Source organism: Danio rerio, chromosome 8 (assembly GCF_049306965.1).
Source record: "Danio rerio strain Tuebingen ecotype United States chromosome 8, GRCz12tu, whole genome shotgun sequence".
Classification (NCBI taxonomy): domain Eukaryota; kingdom Metazoa; phylum Chordata; class Actinopteri; order Cypriniformes; family Danionidae; genus Danio; species Danio rerio.
The window spans coordinates 12,222,665-12,247,462 of NC_133183.1; the positions used below are offsets into that span (position 1 = coordinate 12,222,665).

At 36.7% G+C, this 24,798-nt stretch overlaps 1 protein-coding gene across 2 annotated transcripts in view; it reads left to right on the forward strand.

Moving 5' to 3' along the window:
• The window catches only part of tafa5l (TAFA chemokine like family member 5, like), a 144,212-nt gene that overhangs the window by 94,501 nt on the left and 24,913 nt on the right, over window positions 1–24,798 (forward strand). For both annotated transcript variants that reach the window (XM_001343891.8, XM_073910085.1), the window contains exon 3: window positions 2,944–3,071. In XM_001343891.8, coding sequence (XP_001343927.3) covers window positions 2,944–3,071 — 128 coding nt within the window. The remainder of the gene's footprint in view (window positions 1–2,943; window positions 3,072–24,798) is intronic.

Below are 24,798 nucleotides of genomic sequence, written 5' to 3' on the forward strand. Positions count from 1 at the left end.
TGCTCACACATGTCTGATGTCACTCTCTTAGAGTCGTTTGATGGTTCACTTCTCCAAAGTGAAGATAATGAAGTGTGCAGTGAATCAAGGCCTGCAGGCTGCTTACTGAAACATGCATGACTTTGCCATAATCTCAAATCCACTTTCATACACTAATCCATATTTTATGTTGAATATAAAGGTTGGGTGGTTTTTATGTGACGCCTGTTGGATTTCAAGGTTTGTATTAACAAAATTATTTAATAATAAAAGTAAAAGTAATACAGCAGGCTTTAAACATACGTTGTCATCCTACAAATGAATTTTTACCTTTTTTTTTCCAACATTTGTTCTGAATGTATAAGCAGAGCGTAGATTTTGCTCAGGAAATCTTGACATTGTGATGTTTAAAAAATTCTAAACTTAAAGACAAGCTATTTAAAAGCAATCAAAAGTCACTGTACATTATTACTAATTGAAAAAAAAAAATTAAAAAGCAATTTAATTTCACTGTACACTTCATTTTAGTTTTTTATGATTTTTTAAAACATTTTGAATGTGAGGCTAGATGTCTCTTTTGGCCTTTCACCATGTTTGTAACTAAATAATTATAAAATTAATCAAATGATCAAATTTGTACCAACACATTTTTATAAAGAAGATGTATTTTTCCAAAATTGAGCCCTTTATTTTTTGTTAAATATATAAATACCATCTTGTTTTTAGCACTCAACACTATGGGCCCTTTCATACTGTCACCTGGCACAATAAGACGCAAGACGTGTTTGGTGCAATGTGTTGCTATTTTTAAACCAACGCAACCCTAGTTTTCTCGTTTTGCACTACGTCGTTTAAATAGTAAATCCATATGCGCCACTTTGTGTACTCATGGGTGTGCTAGTCTAGAAAAAAAAGGTGTGTTAAGGCACATTGTTGATGCGTTACTATTTTGAGGAACTAAAATAGACTGCACCATTGACCAACTGAAAGCTGCTATAAAGTCCAGCGCAGAGCATGTTAAACGCCTTAAATGCTTACACATTGCTTTATACACACTGGATTTACAGCAATACACAAATACATTTACAAATGAAAAAGAATTAAAGGATTAAAGTGTTACACAAATTATTATTTTCTACATAATTAAAAAAAAACACTGCCTCCATGGTTTCATCTCAGAGGACTTTTTTCAGTTTTTTCATGACAATTTGCTTTTGTATAATGTTATTATTATAAGTATTGTTATTATTATTATTATTAGAAGAAGTAGTAGCATTTTTTATAAAGAAAAAAAACAAGCTTATATTTCTCCACCTGATACACTCAAAAAAACAACTTCAAAAATTCTTGTTTAAAATGAGCTGAAACAACCCAATTCTCGAGATTTCATTGGGACAACTTAATTTTTTGTGTTCTATCCACATAAAATCGTTAAGTTAACTTAATCGATTTGTTTTGGGACAACATGAATAAATTGTGTGAAACCCTGCATGTTTTTACAGTGTAAAAACAGAACGTGTGTTTGGATATAACTCCGTTTATTGACCACACTTTATTATTATAGCTCGTTTATTTGTTTCCTGTAAATTAGAGCTAAATTTAGAAATAGTTTTGAAAGAAGATCTTTGCGCTTAACAAACTAAATTAAATATGTAGGCTAATGTATGTGTTCAGTGGAGTGTGTACAACACCGTTTCCTTACTCCACGAAAATAAAGGAGTAAAGTAAACGGTTAAAACAAAGTAAAGCGAAAGTAAAGAGGTCGAATGGAGGAAGCTTGTTCTTTATCCTCACTCTGCAGATGATCTGTTTAAATGTTTTCTCACTAGTGAAGCGTTCAGTTTTTCTACTTGCAAAGTACGCCATGTAAATAACACCATGGAGCGATACAACTGACTCTTAAAGGGAATGGGAGATGAGACTCTGATGTGTTTATTCTCAAATCTGCCTAGATTGTTACAATAGAGCCATATGTGACATCCAAAACATATACGCATAGAATATGTTTCATTTTTTTTTTTATTAAATTGTTTATTCAGTGATCGGAAAATAAAATCACTACTTGTGAAAATAAAAATAGATCTTTTTATATATGAACAACTGATTCTCACTAATTCTTTAGATTTGGCCAGAATGGCCAATGGAATGTTATGCAATGGCCAATTCAATCACCTGAACAGAATCCAATTGAGCTTTCATATTACTTGCTGACTACAAAACTAAAGGGAAAATGTCCCAAGAACAAGCAGGAACTGAACACAGTTGCTGTAGAGGCCTGGCAAAGCATCACCAGGAATGAAAACCAGTGTCTGGTGATGTCTATGCGTTCCAGACTTCAGGCTGTAATTGCTAAAGGATTTGCAGCCAAGTATTTAAAAGTAATGTTTGATTTCTGATTATTATTCTGTCCAATTATTTTGGTCACTTAACAAATCGGAGGCACATATGCGGAAACTGTTTTAATTACTTAAACATTTACCTGATTTGGTTATAAATATTCTCAAATTAATGCTGTCAGTCTGCAGCTAAAACACATTCATTTAATTTCAAATCCATTGTGTTGGTGTATAGAGCCAAAGAATATAAGAATTGTGTCTATGTCCAAATATTTATGGGCCTAACTGTATATACGTATATCTATCTATCTATCTATCTATCTATCTATCTATCTATCTATCTATCTATCTATCTATCTATCTATCTATCTATCTATCTATCTATCTATCTATCTATCTATCTATCTATCTATCTATCTATCTATCTATCTATCTATCTGTCTCTGTCTGTCTGTCTGTCTGTCTGTCTGTCTGTTGCATAAGTTGCAATTCATTTGCTGTGTATATTCAAAATTATTATCACAGAAATTCTCTCATATATTTAATGTTTTTCGCAGCCAAATTTAACCCAAGGATCACCACGTTAAGGCAGTGTTAGTAATGAGAGCTTGTGTTTGTGTCTTTGCAGCACGGATAGTGAAAAGCAAGCAGTGGTGTGAGATGTCTCCGTGTTCAGAGGGTGAGATCTGCGGCCTGCTCTTCAACCGCTCCGGATGGACCTGCACCAAAGGCGGAGGACGCATTAAAACGGTCACGGTGAGATGCGTTACAAATATCTGTAACATCTCATTCATCTGCTGCAGCATTTACACCACCTGTGTCTCCACTCACTGGACTACATCTTCTAATGACCGTCATTATACAACATTTATTTCTTTATATAAAGTTTAGCAGGTCATTTGTTAATGTGCATTCATTAAACATCTTAAAGATCCGTGTATGTTTATATTTGAGTGCGCTGTACTGGTCTGTTAAGCAGTATATAATGTTTGCTTATTATGTATTGATGGAAGTGATTATGTAAGGGTTAATGAAGAGTCAGTCTGTCGTTATTGACAAATAAACCCTGACGGGGTGATCAGCAGCACAAAATGTTGTATAATATCACTCTGACAATTTTGCTGTAATTGCCATCTGTCTGTAAAACATGTTTTATGTAAATGGACACTTTAGATAAGATTATTATTTTTTAAGAAAAAAACACCTGTTAAGAGATGGAAAACTAGGATAGGATGGAATAGATATTGGTGCTTGAGACAGCTGCTAATTCAAGTTTATTGTCATTAAGCTAAAATATTTTGCAGCACAATGCAGCGATCGACCAATCAGAAAACAGTATTACAGAGAGTAATAAAGGGCAACAGTTTAATATTCATTAATTTTCTTTCGGGTTAGTCTCTTTATTCATTGGGTCGCCACAGCGGAATGAACCACCAACTTATCCAGCATATGTTTTACGCAACGGGTGCCTTTCCAGCTGCAACCCATACTGGGAAACACCCATACACTCTCATTCACACACATACACTACGACCAATTTAGCTTACCCAATTCACCTATAGCGATATTTCTTTGACCCAGTATCACCTATATGCAAACTCCACACAGAAATGCCAACTGACCCAGCCGGGACTCAAACCAGTGACCTTTTTGCTTTGAGGCAAAGGAGCTAACCGCTGCGCCACCGTGTCGCCCTCATCATTTTTAATGTTATCTTCAGGGTTTTGTACAGTAGATGGTTCTCCCTGATTTCATATGCTTTTTTCCTTTTTAATCAAAGTTTGTAATGCTGTGATTGTCCTTGTAGCTGATCGATTTGTTTTTAAAAATCTAAAAGTCTAGCTGACTATATGCAAATATTTTTTCCTGTGGATGAAATAATAATCATTAAAAATAAACAAATAAATCTAATCAAACACCAATTCACATTCCACGATCTCAGTCTTCCGAAGCTTCTTCCCTATCTCTATTTTTCACACCTCGTAACTAAATTCAGATTATTTTTTTCTTATTACTTAAGTACGCTTTTCAAGAGCCAAACATGTTATTAGGTTTCTCAACCAAAGTCCAATGGAAGGGTGATTAACATTTTCCAACACAAAGCAATACAACATTTTGTTTGTAGTTTCTGCCAACTCGACTCTACACCATAACTTTTCAATCCAGATGGATGGGGCAACCATTACTGCTTCCAAAATGGTGAAAAGCCTTGGAGTAACGATTGATGACCAACTAAACTTCTCTGACCACATTTCTAGAACTGCTCGATCGTGCAGATTCGCACTCTATAACATCAGAAAGATCCGACCCTTCTTATCTGAACATGCAGCTCAACTCCTTGTTCAAGCTCTTGTTCTCTCCAAACTGGATTACTGCAACTCTCTACTAGCTGGGCTTCCAGCTAACTCTATCAAGCCTCTTCAATTGCTCCAGAATGCAGCAGCACAAGTTGTCTTCAATGAACCTAAACGAGCACATGTCACTCCGCTGCTAGTCCGTTTGCACTGGCTGCCAGTTGCTGCTCGCATCAAATTTAAAACTCTGATGTTTGCCTACAAAGTGACTTCTGGCCTTGCTCCTTCTTATCTGCTCTCACTTCTGCAGATCTATGTGCCCTCCAGAAACTTGCGTTCTGTGAATGAACGTCGCCTCGTGGTTCCATCCCAAAGAGGGAAGAAATCACTTTCGCGAACGCTCACACTCAATCTGCCCAGTTGGTGGAATGAACTCCCTAACTGCATCAGAACAGCAGAGTCACTCGCTACTTTCAAGAAACGACTAAAAACTCAACTATTTAGTCTCCACTTCACTTCCTAATCTGCAATTGCCTCTTTGAATATCACACTAACTGTACAAAAAAAAAAAAAAAATTACTAATACCACTAATACTTCCCTTCTTAGACTTTACAGACCTGAAACTTGCCTATAGCACTTATTCATTGTTGCTCTTAGTTGTATAAATTGCTTCCTTGTCCTCATTTGTAAGTCGCTTTGGATAAAAGCGTCTGCTAAATGACTAAATGTAAATGTAAACATAGAACCCAGGCTCATTCTGATTAAAGGTGCAGTATGTAAGTTTGACACCCAGTGGTTGAACTAGGTATTGCACTCCTGGATTAAAACAAACATAAGCGCAGGTTGCCAGATTGAGGACAGGAGCGAGTGATTTAAACAGTATTCTAAATAAAAGCAACGGCGACCGATAGAAGGAATATTTTCCATATTAAAAGGAGTTTTTGTTCTCACTAACACTTCGAATTGATATATTAGAAACAGCTTCTATTTCTCACAGCTGAACAACAGAAAACTATGACAATGATGTACACCTCATGTGCTTTATTCAGTGTTAAATGCTAACAATCTGAGTTTGAATGTCATTTTACATGATATTTGTTGCCATATGCTAAAAGAAGCAGCAGTTCACTTTAGATCTTGAAATTGAACTTTAGAACTAAACACGTGATTCTACATTTAACAATGTTAAATAGGTTTAATATGTATTAAATAGATTATAAACCTCACCATGTCGTCAGTGAGTGCATATTCTGTGCTTCTGAATGGCTGTATGTCGAGGTTTTGTCTGGTGCAAACAGCCAAATTGTTTATCACTGCCTATCTCGTCATGAAGCGTGTTGTTAGGACACGCGGTTACAGTGTAACCTGCTCCCCTAATGTTTACATTCGTAATATTCATACTATTTGCTAATTAATAACCTCATGTGGAACTGAATCTGTCTCATTTCGGAGTTCATATGATACTGTCCACCGGCATTTCGGTCACAGGCGCATACCCTCAGAGCCTTTCTGAATGAATGAAAGCGCGGTTTTCCACCAAGGCAACTCAGAGTGCTGAAATAAAATTGGCTAAACTGACATTGAACAGGTTAAAAGAACATAACGACAATGTTCCGGCACTGCAAACACATTTTCAAAGCAGAATATCTGACTTCAGCATTGTTTTCAGATAAACAAGAATGTTCACTTAGCATGTTTCTTAAATATCTGCAAACATATTATGGTATTTTTATGCTTTAGAAGAGTCAAAACGTACATACAGCACCTTTATACCAAGTACACCTATATACATTTCTGGAGAGCGCCAAATATGTCTCAGAAGCTACGTTTTTTTTAGTTTTTGTTTTCACAAATCTATCAGAAGCCTCTGTGTGTGCTTTATGAGATCTCAAATTTCTCTCTCGAGTGCCATTCGCACATGCTGTTCTCGCGTAAATCCACCAGAGGCTACTGACTGACTGGCTCACTCTCCGCCTTCTTTAAACCCAACTGACAGTGTTTTCAAAAGTGCCGGTTGACCTGCCTATCCACTTTCCTAAATCCTCCCGGCAGTGTTTTCAAAAGCAATCCAGAAAAAGAAAAGCTCTCACGGCAGTCACATTTTCAGATTTATCACATTCTCACCCTGTTATTTACTTGCTTATTTTATTTTTTGGGTTTTGTTTTGTCTTACCTGCTTTCTGGAACCGTTCTTCACCGGACTCAAATCCCATTATCACAGTCAACTCCTCTTTGCGTCTCAAATCCTCCAATGTACATGGTGAGCCACTGGACAAAGCGAGAAAAGGAACGGCATCAGACCACCCCGTAGTTTTCATTTTAAAGACAAAATGCAGCCATGCGTACCTCTGGCTACATAATTCACGATTTCCAGAAATGTATATAGGGCTACGTTTTCAAAATGAGTCTACGTTGACAACGTCTTGCTTGTATTAAAAATTAATCAATCAATTTTCTTTATTTAGTAGACAAAGCACAATTGTCTTCATACATATTCAACATGCATAATCCATAAAGGTGACTTTTGATTTAGTGTTGTAAAGTCAAAAGTATAGAAAAAGTGTAGTGGACGACATCACATTAACAATAAAAAATTGCCGGTCATCTTGCCGGTCTCCTACTGATGCGAGTGACTGTTCAGGGGATGGATTGGGCTCTGCGATGCGATCCATTGTTTGTAATGCGTTACGTTCGTCACAGGCATAAGTGCTGAGCTCAGGGGGTGTTCTAGGGCTGTGCTGACCCTGCAGGCTCCTGCCCCATAATGTCTTGAGTCATTCTGTTTTTTTTGAGTTGCTTTGCACAAAATGACAAGGAGCAATTATGCTGAATTACTGGGTGCTTTCGGAAAAGAAAAAGCTTTGGAGGAAGCCAGGCTGCATGCTAAATGAGTGTGGTTCTGCTCGGGTTAGAGGGGTTGTGCCATTCAGCCTGAGTAGCTGAAATCATTCATGTGGAACTTGGTGTGTGTGTGTGTGTGTGTGTGTGTGTGTTCAAAGTGTGCACATTCACAGCTTTATTCGCAATGTTTGCATGCATGTATATGCGTTTCCTTAATTTCTATAGTGCTTTATGCGACGTGAAATGATTCAAACCAGCTTTCCGGTAATAGTCAAGGATGCAAACTGCAACAAATACTGGACTGTTTTAATATCTGCTAACTAAAATGTTCAAGTCGGGCGGCACTGTGGCTCAGTGGTTAGCACTGTCACCACACAGCAAGAAGGTCACTGGTTAGTTGGCATTTCAGTGTGGAATTTGCATGTTCTCTCCATGTTGGCGTGGGTTTCCTCCAGGTGCTCCAATTTCCCCCACAGTTCAAAGCCATGTGCTATGGGTGAATTGGATGAACTACTGTAACTTGTCCGTAGTGTATGAGTTTGTGTGTTTGTGGATGATGGTGTATGGGTGTTTCCCAATGTGAGGTTGCAGCTGGAAGGACATCTGCAGTGTAATACATATGCTGGAATAGTTAGCGGTTCATTCCACTGTGGCGATCCCTGAAATAGAGACTAAGACGAATGAAAGGATGAATTTCCTATTGCATGATTTGTTTTAATGGATATTGTTTCACTTCATCACATACAGTAAAACGTGTTGCAAATGGCATTGCAAGTTGACTTCAAGATGATCGTAATTGAAGTTTTTCTTGAGTGTCTCTCTTTCTGCACTGCAGAAAGGAGACACTCAATCCTTTAGCGAAATGTACAATACACAATTGTCGCCAATTCATAATGTATTATCTTGGGTCATATCTATAGTAGTTGTTTGTATGGTTTTAGCTTTATATTGAGCATTCAGCTTGAATTTAAATTCAAACAAGGCCAGAGTGTCAAGGGTAAAGTTTCCTTTTTTAAATATATATCTTACCTGATATTTAAACCCAGCCTCACACACTCCTACAATATATGAGACGCATACCATATATTTGTCACTCATTTTTCACTGTCTGACTTTAAGAAATCTTGACAGTAGTTTGAGACCCAGCTATGTTTTTTTTACAAGATGTAATGTTTTCCCAGGATTTTCTCCCAGATATTTGCTGTATACACTACTTGAAAAAGTCCTGTCGCCTGTCCAAGTTTTAGAACAACAAATAATATCTTGACTTCTAGTTCATCATTTGGTATCAGAAGTGTCTTATATGAAAGGCAAATGCTTCTAGATTACGCTTATTTTACCAAAATAAAATATGATCATGCCTTGATTTTGAATTATATAATTAGGACAGTAAGGTCTGATTTTGCTTAGACAAAAGTCTTGTTACTTAACATAAACAATGTACAGTATAGAATATAAAGTCATGCTGCAGTGGAAAAAGAATGAATATTGTGTTGAGCTTGGAGGACTGCATCCATACATCTCTGCAATGACTCAAATAACTTATTAATAAAGTCATCTGGAATGGCAAAGTAAGCGTTCTTGCAGGACTCCCAGAGATCATCAAGATTCTTTGGATTCATCTTCAGTGCTTCCTCCATCTTATCCCAGGGTTTGTGTTGATTCACATGTATATTCACTATAGAGCTGTCAAAATTAGCGCTTTAACTCATGCAATTAATTTGAAATATTTAATGCGTTAAAAATTAATGCAATTAACGCATTTGCAGTTTATTTTATTTTCTGTTGAGGCCATTAAAAAAAGTGTTTTTTTTTTGTTTTTTTTGGTACTTTATGAAATGTTGCCATTTGGCAACAATTTAAAACAGTGGATTTAACTTAGAAATTTTAAATTTAAAACTTTCTTTATAATTATTAGATTTGTTGTTTAAAATGATTTAATTGTTGTTGCAGTATTATAAGCTTTAACACAGAACTTATAAATGACACCTTATATATACTTTTCAACAACTCATATTCCAACAGCTTTCATTTATTCAATTCTTTTTTGCTGAATAATATTAAAAACAAACCTAACATTGCATTATCATGTATACACCATGCAGTAAATATAAATATATCCTCCAGTAAATATTATAACAAATAAATAACAAGTCTAGTATATCCAGATGCATCAGAATAATGTTAAAGCTAACAATGTTTATATATTATACTATATACTATATACTATACTACGTCTGTGTTATCTGCCTCAAAACTAACTTACTTGAACTATCTAGTTATCTAATAGAACTATCTAATAGAATTGCCTTTAAAAGATTTTATCCCTAATGCAAATGCCATTAACATATGACTAATCAACATTAAATTACTAGCATTCATGTTGTTATTGTTACAACTTAAACGTTCACAGCTGACCTTGCTAGTTAGCTAACCTATCGCAATATTGCATATTCCACTATTGGACAGTGTTGCCATTTGGTGACACATACATTTCTTTTTTGACCTGTGAATATGTCATCATATCTTTCTGGAGGTAATGTTTCAGTTTTTTTTTTTTGTGGATCTGACTTAATTTGATCTTTTGTTTTTATTGACTTTAACATTTGCACTCAGCAACTCACAATAAACGCCAGTCTGTCAGAAATCACGCTACAGAAAAAGACAGCATGTCATGTGACTTAACCAAAGCACATCATTGGCTACAATAAGGTTTTTTCTTTCCAACAAAAATAATTCAATGTTGTTCTTAAAGAAACAGTGGCAGGGAAATGAACATAAATATCATGCTGCCATATCTAAATAAAAATAAACAATTGAATTATAAAAAGATCCTGTATGTTTTGTGTACATTCAATTTTTGTTTCAATTTCTGTTGAGAGAGAGAAAAAGAAGCAGGCTCTGAAAGCAATGTTCTCCTCCGTCCATGTTTTTGGTGCAGAATTTCATGCGGTTTGCTCCGGAATTCACAAAATCATAATATCCCGTGTCGTATATCATTGCGTCCATTCGTGACGTGTGTGCGTGGACATTCGATCTACCAACTATCAGAATTCACACCATGTACGCCCATCTTAACACAACTCAGCCGGGCCTCGAATGATTTAAATTCATGATATTTTGATGTGTGCGTTCCCCGAAGAAACTTCGAACTTCAATCAAAGCGTTTGAGGGACTTTAGAAACAGTCTTTACAGATACAGAGAAGAAAAAATCTCCCTTTGGAGTGACTTTGTAACTTCGCAGCTCTTTTTCATGCTCAAACATCGACATTACGGAAGTTAAAAGTGTAAAAAGAGCATAATAGGACGCTTTTAAGAGGGTTGTTAGTAAATCTGCCTCTGTAAGTGTAATTCTTTTCCTGCTGTGTTATCAAGGTAACATTCTGATTGACAATGAAGTGCCAGTGGTGCATGCCTTTTTCTTGTCTTTCAATAGCTACTTATGAGACTCTCTTGAAGCGATTTGCCCTTGGAAGTGAGTCGGGCGTAGTGATGCTCACTTTCAAAAGGAATTCGCTCTCTCTCGCTCTCTCACCATGCTTCTTATGTGTCTGTCTGCTCGCTAGCACTTGTGCATTGAATCGTGTGTATGTGTGTGTGTGTGTAATCTATGTGTGTGTGCCTGCAGCCTTGTGTCTCTCAGCCCGGGGCAGCTGCCGCAGATTTCATGCCCCTGTTTCCTGCACCATATAATCTAGTCTGACAGCACAGAGGAGTTTGCATGGGTGTTGTTTACTTGTATGAGTGCATATTGAGTCGAAATGTGTCTGTATGGATGTTTGCGTCTGTGTGTGATTATGGATAAGTGTCCATTTGTGTGATTGTGTTGCGTGTGTCTGTGTGAGAGAGCGTGTGCAGGGAAATCTTTCCATTTTTTTGATGGCGGACTGAGTGCTGCTGTGTTACAGTGACAGCGAAGGCAGTTTTCGGTAGATTTGCGACTGCTATTCTTAGGCAGAGAAAGATATAGATATGCTTCTGGAAAACGTTATGGTGGTTACTGTGAGGAAATTAGACTGCGGGATTGCTAGATGAAATGGATGGTTCTTAAATCAGTTGCTGTGGAATAAAAGAGGTTGCGGTTAACAAAGGAGATTTTTTTTTTCGTTGCATTTGCTGACCTATATGGGTTTTCAATGGCTGATGGGGGATTTCTAGAAAGCAGGGCAGTCAGTGTGATGTTGATATATTCATAAAACATTTCATAAAGCCTACATTATCATATTTAATATGTAAAATTGTAAGGCCTATATACAAATCTGAAAAGCTTTACAGTGCCTACTACTTTTGAGTAGTAGTAAAATCACTAGACTAAAGCTCCTTGGGTTTTTTTAATTGTCCAAACATCATGTTTTTGTTAAAATGAGCATCATTCATTCATTAAGTTATTCATTTCGGGGTAGTCCATTATTTATCAGGAGTCACTGATGAACCACCAACTATTTCGGCATGTGTTTTATGCAGCGGATGCCCTTCCAGCTACAAGTCAGTACTGGGAAACATACATACACTCTCACATTCACACACGCACTTATACATTATGGCCTAGTTCATTCAATTCACTTGTACTGCATGTCTTTGGGGAAACCAGAGCACCCAGAGGATGTTCTAACTGCCAACTGGCCCAGCTGGGATTTGAAACGGCGGCCTCCTTGCTGTGAGGTGACAGTGCTAACCACTGAGCCACCATGTCGCACCAAAAGGAGTATCATTCATTCATTAATTCATTCATTTTCTTGTCGGCTTAGTCCCTTTATTAATCCGGGGTCGCCACAGCGGAATAAACCGCCAACTTATCCAGCAAGTTGTTTTAGCAGAGGATGCCCTTCCAGCCGCAACCCATCTCTGGGAATCATCCACACACACATTCACACACACACTTACACACTACGGACAATATAGCCTACCCAGTTCACCTGTACCACATGTCTTTGGACTGTGGGGGAAACCGGAGCACCCGGAGGAAACCCACGCGAAGGCAGGGAGAACATGCAAACTCCACATAGAAACACCAACTGAGCTGAGATTCGAACCAGCAACCTTTTTGCTGTGAGGCGAAAGCATTACCTACTGCGCCACTGCCTCGCACTATCATTCATTCATTTATTAATTTTCCTTCAGCTTAGCTCAGGGTTCATACAGTTATGGAAAACCTGGAAAAGTCATGAAATTTTGACTTGGCAATTTTCAGGAAAAGCAGAAAAACCTACAAATGTTTTTGGAAAAGTCATGGAAAACGGATATCTGTATACTTCAGGCATGTCCAGACTCCTGCAAAGTTTAGTTCCAATCCCAATCAGACACACCTGGGCTAGATAATCAAAAAATCTTACTAGCCATTCTAGAAACATCCTTGCTGGTTTGTTAAAGCAAGTTGGAGCTAAAATCTTCAGGACATCGGCCCTCCAGGACCGAGTTTTGACATCCCTGCTATACTTGAATATACTGTAGGTTTAGGCAAGGGCCGGTGTATGATAACCTTGGATATAAATATCATGGAATTGAGATTACTTCTAAAATATATTATTCTTAAATATCTGGGTTAAAAACAAAACCTTTTCCGCTTTGAACAGGTTATATTTTAATTTGAGAAACATTTATAATATTTTGGAACAGTAAACATGTCAGGCTAAATAACTCAAGTGCATATAACCCATACAGAGGGGCGAATGTCTGCAGCCATGCCTCTGTTTTCAGATGTCTCGGTTTTTCTCCATCCACACTGACACTGAGCAGCAGCATTTTAGAATGAAAATGGCCTCTTTAGCATTTTCAAAACTCTTCGTTTTCAGCGCTCGAAAACTAAGATGTATTGTGGACGGATGGCGTAACCGTAGCAAAACTTATGTGTTTTAAAACTAAAACATAGTGTAAATGGGGCTTTAGATTGTTGCGTGTTTAACGATATGTTGTAATAAATTTGAACATGCATTGTTTTTCTTTTACCCCACATATGTAGACATTGCTTGAAACATTAGGTCATGAAAATTTATTTGAAAGTCTTGGAAAAATCATGGAGAAGTCGTGGAATTTTAGTAGTAAAAAATGTGTATGAACCCTGATTATTTACAAGTGGTTGCCACAGTGGAATGAACCGCTAACTATTCCGGCATATGTTTTACACAGCGAATGCCCTTCCAGCCACAACCCATTACTGGGAAACACCCACACACTTATACACTACGGCCAATTTAGTTTATTCAGTTCACCTGTACTGCATATCTTTAGACTATGAGGAAACTGGAGTGCCCCCCAAAGGAAACATGCCAACACTGGGAGAACATGCAAACTCCACACAGAAATGCCAACTAACCTTCTTGCTGTGAAACCACAGTGTTAACCATTGACCCACCATGCTGCATCAAAATGAGTGTTTTGTTTATACCTAATGTTTATTTCTCAGTCTTTATCGCATTGCATTATATGTTAGGTTTCTCTACAGAGCCTTGGTGATGTAACTAAGCATTTAAATCTTAATTAGACACATTACTGAGCAATAAAGAGAGACAACTGATCATTCTACAATTCTAAAGATCTCATTTATTTACAAGCTGTCAGAATTGATATCTCAGTGTGTTACATGATGATACTATTCAAGCTATAAAGGCTGCTTCTAGAAGTGTAATAAACGGCTACATAATTACATAATTATTTTCCATATTAAAGGCTTTACGTGATTAATATCTATGATATAAAAGTCCCATTAAGGCAAGTCATTTCACTCGGCGGCCATCTTTGAAACGCGTCCAGGGCAGGATGCTCAGGCAATCTGTCTGAATGGGGAAACATATCAGTTTGCCAAGCTTATGATTATGTTACACATTTGGACTCACCAATAAAATGAAACAACAACTGTCTCATAAGTTTCATTTCTAAACATTCAAATCAAATAAAATCTGCATATTTTCAGGTTGCTCAAGCTAATGCACATGCATGTTTGAAAAGAACTAGATCTCGACACCAACCTCATTTATGGCGCTGCTCTTCTGAAGTAATTCACAACTTGGTCCTGATGGTGAATCTCCTCCAGAAATGACAGCGACTCTTTGTTTACACATTGTGGGTGTTTGAGTAGTTGCTGTCGTGTGATGTGTTTGACAGGACTGTCTGTACCTCACGTTCGTTTCATAGAAATGACAAAACTAGAAAACTTTTGTTTTCAAGTGAGTTGCTTCATTTAAAAGCACAGATTTCAAGCTTTATGTGGATATATTTCTTATGTCTGTGAAGCAAGTATTCACTGAGATTCCAGTGTGTTTGTTTACCACATCTGTCATAAAAGCACACGTCTGGTCTGAGCTTCTCCCCCAGAGAAACATCAGTCTATAGCGATTGACGATTGGCTCCTGTACTAGTAGGTGGGGCTTGATTCGCTATATTTACCGTTACACTTTTCCCCATTCGAAGCTATGCAAGTGACATATGTATTCTATAGTCATTGATGATATGTAAATAGTCATGGGCCGGTATAAGATTCTGATGGTATGATAACCTTGGATAAAAATCTCACAGTTTGACAATATTGTGATTACTGCTCTAAAATATATTCTTTTTAAATGTCTGGGTTAAAAACAAAAACATTTTACCCTTTGAGCACACAATATTTTATTTTGAGGAAGATTTTAAATATTTTGGAACGGTAAACGTGTCAGGCTAAATAATTAAAATAAGTCATCATGAGGACTTTTGTTGTCTTCATTTGTTTCAAAAAAGACAATTTAAATCGACATCTTTGGATATCTTTTCTGATGGAAATACTGTTGTCTTAACAAACTAAAAAACATAAATAAAAATCATATACCATAGGAACGATATAGCAGGAAATGTTGGCGGTTTTAAAACTGACTTTTCAAAACCGCAGTATACTTTGAAAACTGTTATCATCCCTTGTCTTATTTGTAAATGATATATACAGATTTTCCATAGATGAACCTAAGATTTATTTCAAAATGCACAAATTTGTCCTTATAAACAACAACAACAACAAAAAAATGTCCGGCAGTGTTCAGTAGTGACAATACTTCAAGGTGTCTTGCATCACCCTAAAGGGGTTTATTTTATTATAAAGACCAGCTGACTGTACATTATCTCACTTATTGCAAGACTTCTTATGAAATAAATAAATACCGGGACATGAAATATTGATTTGAGTTTTATTACATGAGTAGAAAGAGACCATATAGTGGTTTCAGAAAAATGAAACTAGCACAGCTAAGTGGGAAATTGGTCGCTTGTAATATGTAGAGAAAGCTATCCATTAGCATCGCCATCCATCTTGATGGCAGCTGCATGCATGCAAGTCTACGGTTTTCAGTGTTTCAAAAAAAAAAACTGGTAATTATGACACATTTGCAAGACATATCTCTTGCTTTTTCTATGTGAGAATACACAGCTAATTTTGAATAACAGTTCTTCTAATAAGCCAGCCCTAAATCTTTGTTTAAAGAGCAGGTATGGGCATATATACGGTGGCCGATAGAGCTAAATGTGCTGCAGTTTAAGAAAACACATGCAATTACAAAAAGCACCAGCAAATTGAGAAAAGATCTTCATTTGTTTGACAACAAACATGCTGCAAATCCTCACAACGCATAGACTTTTTTTTTTAAATGCACTGCATTCTCTCACAATGCAAACAATTTACAAAACGCACAGCGTTTTCTCACAACAATTTTAGGTAGCACGGAACACAACGGAAATGTTTCAAGGGGACCGAAAATGGACTTGGCTGTTTAGGTTATGGTTATTTAGGCTAACAAAACACAAAGACAAGGGAATCAGGATGTTAAATTAAACAAAAACAAAAAAACTCTCCTTTTAAAGATCACCTGCAACTTCACTTCACAGCATCAACAGTCACATTTTTATTCGTCACCTAACTTCAAATAGTAATCTATTTGAGAGAATACACGCTTATTATTGCACACTGAATCTGAAAATTTTGTCTGTAATTTTTCCATGTTAAAAAATAAATTTGACTTCAAGTTGTGTCAATTGAATTGACACACTGCCTGGGAAACTTTTGTCTGTCATAAATTAAACCGGGTTCGAAATTTTTGATTTTTTTTAAATTCGAAAACGTGCTTTGAAAGGTGTTTCAAAAGTTCAGAGCCACCGTACAAGCGAAAGGCAAAATATAAAATGCCGTCACTTGAGCCACAGACAAAAACAGTCCATACTATAAGACAGAATGTTGGAGATTGTTGAAAACCCATATGCTGGATTCAGTGACTGGCACAGTTCTCACCTGCTGCTGTTTGGGGTGTGTGTGTCTCAGTGTGTGTGTCCATACATTTGACATATTGCCCATAGGTCTGTTGCTTTGATATGCCAATGCGGTTGCCATCTATAATAATGTCTATTGTACCGCCAGTCTATGTTCAGGATTTAATTACATACGTAATCAAAATCAATGAATAAATACCCATCAGACTCAATGTGCAAGGTTTGTGTACCTGACAAATTTTTCACATGTGAATACAAAAAAAAAAGCATTTGAAAATTTCGGACTTCAGTGTGTTCAGTATGGAGTTAATCTAGGACCACATACACTTGCAAAATAAAGGACAATTTTGCAAACAACAAATAAAGTATTGAGCAAAAATAAATAAATACAAATAATTAAAAAAAATTTAAAGTATTTTTGAGAAATAAAAATGTATTTTTCAAACAAAACAAGATAAAAATCAAGCAGAGCAACAAATAAAAACTATAATACTTGCTATATATATATATATATATATATATATATATATATATATATATATATATATATATATATATATATATATATATATATATATATTATATATATTTGCAAAAAATTTTTAAAGGATTGTCTTTACAAAACACATCCAGTCAGTTCCAATGCTCATTTGATTAGCTTTTTAGTCAACTGTGAGTTTGCAATGCTGTTTTCACTGCACTTCACATTTCGGGCACTTCAAGGGGGTGAAGTCAAGAGAATGTGGGCATTTACGGCAGGCCCAGACAACACAATCTCACAGCAATTCGTAACTTTTTCATTTAGTGGCTAATTCGTATGAATTCTTACGATCTAATTCGTACAATTTAGTACGATTTGCTCATCCCCCAATGACGGTTGGGGTTAGGGGTGGAGTTAGGTGCCACGCCTCCTTTTTAAAATCGTACCATTTCGTACAACTGAACTCGTACGAATTCGTACGAATTAGCCACTAAACTGGCAAAACATAAAATACTTACGTTTTCTTGTGAGATCAGGCTGGCCCAGACCAACTGGACTGTAAAATCACCTCGGTGATACTGTGTCTTCAGGTGCTGAGGTCGCTTAAATGGAGACAGGCCTGTAAACACCCAAGTTCCCTTGACTCCTCCCCCTTGTCAAATCAGGGCCACAAACTGACATTTTTTACACTGCTTGATTTTTATTTGCAGTTCTTGTTTTGTTTGCAAATTTAATTTTTAAAGGGTACCTCTTTTTTAAAAATCTACAGTAGTATACAGTGTATAGACCGTCATATTGGGGTGAAATAAACACACCCAGTCCGTTTTATTTTTTTTCAATTTAACAAGATAAAAACGGTGGACCAATTGAAGAGGTTTTCAGCCCAACCACAACTTGACATAGGAGTGCAGTTTCCCTGCCTACCAAATTGATTTTACAGCTGCATATCAACATGTCTCCATAGTAATGCGTATAATCAAATCTACAAGACAGGACGTGCGCAAAGCAACCAGGATTAAAAGGTCTGTTCAGTTCGCTAGAATCAATCATCATCAAATGGGATCAAAAGTGAGTTTTACAAAATTAATTTTTTAAAAATAAGTGCATTTGTGTCATTACAGCGATTTACTTAATCACCACAGTCGTGTGTCAGAACAATTATAAAAGAAGACGCTTTAATCCCGGTTTGTGGAGGTTAAATCAGGTTTATTTTGTACATTAACATAATGAATACCCATACAGAAGAGAATATTAACCTGTATCCTGTCCCATTTGCATGCAAAAATGGTGCAAAACTAAACGAACGTGCTGTCCGTCTGTCTGTCTGTCTGTCGGATTGTCTGTCTGTCTGTGTCCGCGTGAACTTTGTAATGGCATTGTGTGTGACTCATCGTTGTAACACCACAACAAATGCACCAAATACTCATTGGTAAAGTTCTTACTGTAGTATTTCCCTCAAACATTAAATGAGATCTGCTTCTTTCAGTCTGTCTTTTGTCTGAAGCAGCCGAATGAGGAGATTAAGGCACGCTGACAAGCGCGTGGAAACGATGGGTGTGGAGGACTAGCCTTAAAGGCACAGTTTACAAAAACTGCTACCTGATGGTTAGAGCTATAAAATACATACTATTGCAAGCTATAATAAATAATCTGACGGGTGTTTTGAGCTGAAACTTTACAGACACATTCTGGGGAAACAAAAGACTTGTATTAAATCTGGAAAAAGGGGTAAACTAGGTGCCCTTTAAAGCTTAATTTTCCCTTTGAGTTCTTAATTTTTGTAGGCAAAATTTATTTCATTTCTCAAAAATGAATTTTCGCTTTGCGTTTTTTTTTTTTTTTTTTTCGGAGATTTGCATTTTTTTATTTATTAATTTATTTTTTACTCAATACTTTATTTTTGGTTTGAAAAACTTTCTTTTATTTTGCCAGTATATATGGCCGTAGATTGACTCCATAGCAAAGAACTGCTTATTTGCTCATATTTTGTCAAACATCTTACAACAATTTTATTTGCAGGCTTTCTAAACCTTCATAAATCCACTCCAGCATCTGAATGCACAGAACAGGTTGCTGTGGGAATGCATTTGTGCAATAACAACATTGCAATTGTGTAAATTCCTATTATGCAAATTTTACTGTAAAGCAAATGCCTCATGCCGTGCTGAAACCACAGCAACAGACGGACAACAAAACGCACAGTGCGCAGCATTTCATAGGCTCGAGTCCAGAAAACATGTTTAAACCAAGTGTGTTTATGTAATTTATGTATGCATACATATGTCGCCTTTCTACTGTTGAATATATATATATATATACACTTTGCACCTGCATCTTTTCTATATCCAGCCCTCCCAGCGTGCAGGGGATTCAGACCGAGCCAGGTTTTGACCCGCTAATGGAGTTAGCATATGCAGCACGCTGAATCCCTGCCAGGCATTAATACAGATCACTCACGAGGGCCCCTAAACACGCTGGCCATTTGTCTTCACTAGTGAACTGCTGAAAGGTTCAAATTTGCCACAGTCTCCAGAGCCCACTGCTTTGGCATGTCATGCGCTGTGGAGAGATTCACAGAGATGGATATAAATAGGAAACAAAGAGGACGAGAGAGCGAGCCGGTGCTGTTTTCTTTTTTTTTAATGCAGGGGAGAAGGGCTTGCGAGTGGGTGGGCGGCTGTGAACTCTGTCCGGTCACAAAGCACTGACTCATGCTGTCGTGTCATTTATAGTCCCTGTGAAAACATCATGCTCCTGCAGCCACACGGACGCTCCGGAGGTAGAGTCATTACATGTGCTGAACGCATGTTTTCTCAACGTGTGCTTTCCTCTGTCAGCTTTTATTTAGCTTCCCTGTCACCTTTTGCTTAAAACATGACATCAAAATGGTTCCTGTTTATAGTATTAAAGGATTTGCCTCTCTCTCTCTCGCACACACACATACACACTCTCTTTTTCTTTGTCTATCTATCTATCTATCTATCTATCTATCTATCTATCTATCTATCTATCTATCTATCTATCTATCTATCTATCTATCTATCTATCTATCTATCTTATTCTTCTGTTTTCCATCCATCCATCTATCTTCCTTCCTTCCTTCCTCCCTTCCTTCCTTCCTTTCTTTCGTTATTCCTTCCCTCCTTCCATCCATTTATCAGTATGTATCCTTTCATCACATCCTGTTCTTCCAACAATCTACGTCTATCCATCCTTCTGTCATCTATTTGTTCCTCTACATATATGTCTGTCCACCCTTCCATCCTGTATGTTTTTTATATATATATATCCTTTCATCTTTCTTTCTTCCTACTTTCTATATGTCCACCTAACAGTCCATCAACTTATTTTTATTTTACTGTTTTCCATCCATCCATCCATCCATCCATCCATCTATCCTTTTTTCTTTCTCTTTCCTCATCTATCTATCTATCTATCTATCTATCTATCTATCTATCTATCTATCTATCTATCTATCTATCTATCTATCTATCTATCTATCTATCTATCTATCTATCTATCTATCTATCTATCTATCTATCTATCTATCTATCTATCATCTTTCTATCTATCTATCTATCTATCTATCTATCTATCTATCTATCTATCTATCTATCTATCTATCTATCTATCTATCTATCTATCTATCTATCTATCTATCTATCTATCTATGGTGAAAAGGCTTTACGGCTTTACTCTTGTTGGATGTGGTTTGTTCTTGCTGGTGATATACTGACATTAGCCTGGGTATGTGGCTCTTGATACGTCACTTAGATTTGCTGGGCTCTATTTTGGCGATCCATGCGCAAAGTGCAAACGCATTAGGGGCATTTCAGAATCCACTTTTGCTAATATAAGGACAGCTTTACGCCATGGAGAATGGTCTAAAAGGGTTGAGCTTATTTTCTTAATGAGTTATAGGTGTGTTTTGAGAATAAACCAATCAGTCTCATCTCCCATTCCCTTTGAGAGCCAGTTGCATCGCGCCATAAGCGCATTTGCTATTTACATGACGTAAAGTAAATGTAAGTGGAAAAACTGAGCATTTCACTAGCAAGAAAACAGTTAAACAGAGCATCTACAGAGTGAGAATGAGAAATGAGCCTCCTCATTAAATAGGTCTACATTCCCTTTCGCTCTTGGATAGGGAAACCTTGTACACACAGACATCCATTAGCCTATAAATAATTAATTTTGTTTGTTAAGCGCAAAGATTTGTTTCAAAACTATTTCTAAATTCAGTTCTAATTTCCAGCAAATGAATAAATGAACAATAATAACGAAGTGTGGTCAAAAACCTGAGTTATATCCTAACACACAAGCTGCTCCCCATATGGTCTAAAACCTGACAGGTGGGCAAATCTAAGCTAGTTTTTAATAGAAAAATATAAATATGCATATAATAAATAATACTGCTAATAATAATTACATTATATGAAAGCAAATTGTCATGAATGAACTGAAAAAGCCCCCCGAGATGAAGAAGGCATGAAAGTTTGTTTTTTATATTTATGTAGGCTAGAAAATATGTTTTGTAATATTTTAATCCTTCATATTTATATCCTTATTATATCCTATATATATCCTTAATATCCTTAATATAATTATTTTTCATATGTATTGATATTTGGGTATTGCTCTACATCTTGTGTGTATTAAGCAGTGTGTAAGCAAGGCGCACAACTAACGCGCTCTGCGTTGGACAATAGACCGGCTTTGTTCTGGTCTATAGAACAGACTATTATAGTTTCTCAAAATAGCAAAGCGCCAGCAATGCGCCTCAACCCGCCTCCTTTTTGAGACCAGAACGCCTATGGGCGCACATATGAGCACAAATGCATTTGCTATTTAAACAGCAGGGTGCAAAACGTCAAAATGACTCTTGTGCCAAGCTGAAACTAGCAAACAAAAATTGCGTTGTGCCTTGCGCCACATTGCGGCGGGTGGTTCGAAATACAATAGATTTATTATGATGACTTTAATGACTGTTGATCACTGTTGAACGTAATAGACAATTTTTTATGTTCTATTGTCTGTCTGTCCTTGTTTAATTCAATATTCTTCAATATTTACACATATTCAATATTCAGCCCTTCGATTATTCAGCCCTTCTTTTGTCATATCTGCATTCTCTCAATTTTTTACATTTGAATAAAAAAAAGAAATCTTTCCAATTCAGTTTTGATGTCCATACACAGAATTAGGAGTAAAACGCTTGTAAAAGTAAGATGATTTTACAATAATAGCTTCTAAACTGTCCGATATAATGTAAACCCTCACAGTCAGTTTTTCCTCTCTGCCGTTGCCTTAGGCTTGTTCACCGGGGATTTATGTTCCTTTCTCTTATCGCTCTTTATTTCTGGAATGCTTCTCTAAAACTATTTATATTATTAAAAGCAATGCAACCGTAATCAAGCAAATATATATATATACTACAGCAAATCACCTAATAAAAGTCGAATTCCCCTCCTAATCTAAGTCTGTGTTTAAACCAAAAGCTCCCTTGCTTCACCGTCAGGGATTTTTCTTCTTTGACGGCGTGTCTTAATCTCCAGCTCCCCTCTGTGTCTCCTGGGTAATGGCATTGCTCTGTCACTGCACAGTCATCATTACCCAGAGAAAGGATGGAGGCAGGGAAAGATCGACGGAGTGGTGCGGAGGAATGAGGCGATTGTTTTCAGCCAGCCGTTGTATTTAGGGAAGAGGCGACAGGGTCAGAGCAAACACAGCATCTCCTCAGCTTTTCCGCTCACGTCCACCTCCGTTTGCTCACGCCTGCACTGTTAGAGGCCACTAAATATCTGACACGCTGGAGAATTGGCAATCCTTTGAGAGTCTGTACCCTTTCCAACCTCTTCCCTCTTCTTTTTATTGAATACATTTATGGAGCGGAGCGCGTGGCGCAGCGGGTCGCCTGATTTGATTCTGCTTCGCCTCGTCCGTAGGGAGGAGGGCATCCAAATTTTGCTCTGCGGGTCCTCAAAGGGGGCCCGTGTGACACAGCAGTGTATGCCTTTATTCATAATTGAGAGAAATACATTAGTCGAGTGCCAGCGTGGGGTGTTTTTTGTAATTGAAGTGGCAAGGTGTTAGCAAAAAAAGAAACACGCTGTACTCTCAGCGGAGCGACGCTCGGAAATTTATCTAACGTGTTATCAGCCGTCGCAGGCCGAGGTTTTCGAAAGCCTGCCGCAGATTACATTTCATTTTTTATTTGTTATGCGTTCGGCCCTCATGATGAAAGGCTAATTTTGTTTTTAGGTTTTTATTTTTACACCTGTTTGATTGTGCGTAATCACTAAATAATTAGCTAACAGCTCATGATCCTTTGTCAACAAACCTCAGCAGCACTTCAAAAAAGTGTCTGGAAAAGCAAATTTATGAGAGATTATAGAGATTTATTGGGTTTTCGAAATACAATCGATTTATTATGATTACTTTAATCACTGTTGATCACTGTTGAATGATAGAGACAACTTTATTTTATGTTGCATGGGTGAAATGTCAGTCACACTTTATTTTGATGGTCCGTTTGTTGAATTTGGGTCGCATTGCATCTACATGCCAACTAATTCTCATTAGATTATAAGTAGACTGTTAGGTTGGGGTTAGGGTTAGTGTAACCCTAGTTAGTGTTGACATGTACTTGCAAAGTTTCTTATAGTCATATGTCTGTTGAAGGAGCAGTATAAACAGATATTAAGCTGACAGTCTGCTAATACTCAAATGGACCTTTAAAATAAAGTGATACCAAAATGTCTTGAGGGTTGTAGGTAAATATGAGAGAATTTTCATATTTGTGGCCCTGGACCACAAAACCAGTTTCAAGGGGTCTTTATGTTTCTTAGATTGAAAATTATGCATTGACTGAAAGCTGAATGATTAATCGTTCTATTGATGCTTCCATTGATGGTTTGTTAGTATACGAAAAGATTTGGCACAGGCACAAATAATCGAATAATGGTTAAAAAAAAAAACTTAATACTGGGAAAATTGCTGCCTTTTGTCTGAATTTTAATATATATATATACAGTTGAAGTCTGAATTATTACCCCCCCCCCTCCCTCCCTCCCTTGAATTTATATTTTTAATTATTTTATTTATTTTCTTTTTTAGAAACAGTATGGCTGATTTTTTCTTCTGGAGAAAGTCTTATTTCTTTTATTTCAGCTAGAATCAGTTTTTTTTTTTTTTTAACCATTTTAAGGTCAAAATTATTTGCCCCTTTAAGCTAAATTTTTTCGATAGTCTTCAGAACAAACCACACTAGGACAGTGGGACCAAAAAACTAGTCACAAAGGTCTTTTATTTTTAATTTTTAATTGTATTAGTTTATTTATTTTTTATTTAATCACTGTCTGACAGATAAATAAATATTATTTCCGTTGATGACTGGTTTGTTGGTATATGACAGTATTTGGCAGATGATGCAGAGATGCAGATTGAAAATCTGGAAAATTGCCTTTAAATTTGTCAGAATTTAAGTTTATATATATATACACTACCTAAAAAAAAAGTCTTGTTGGCCATCCAAGTTTTAGGAACAACAAATAATAACTTCTATCTTATCATTTGGTATCGAAAGTGGCTTTTATGAATGGCAAAGGCCCCAAAATTACACTTATTCTACCAAAATAAAA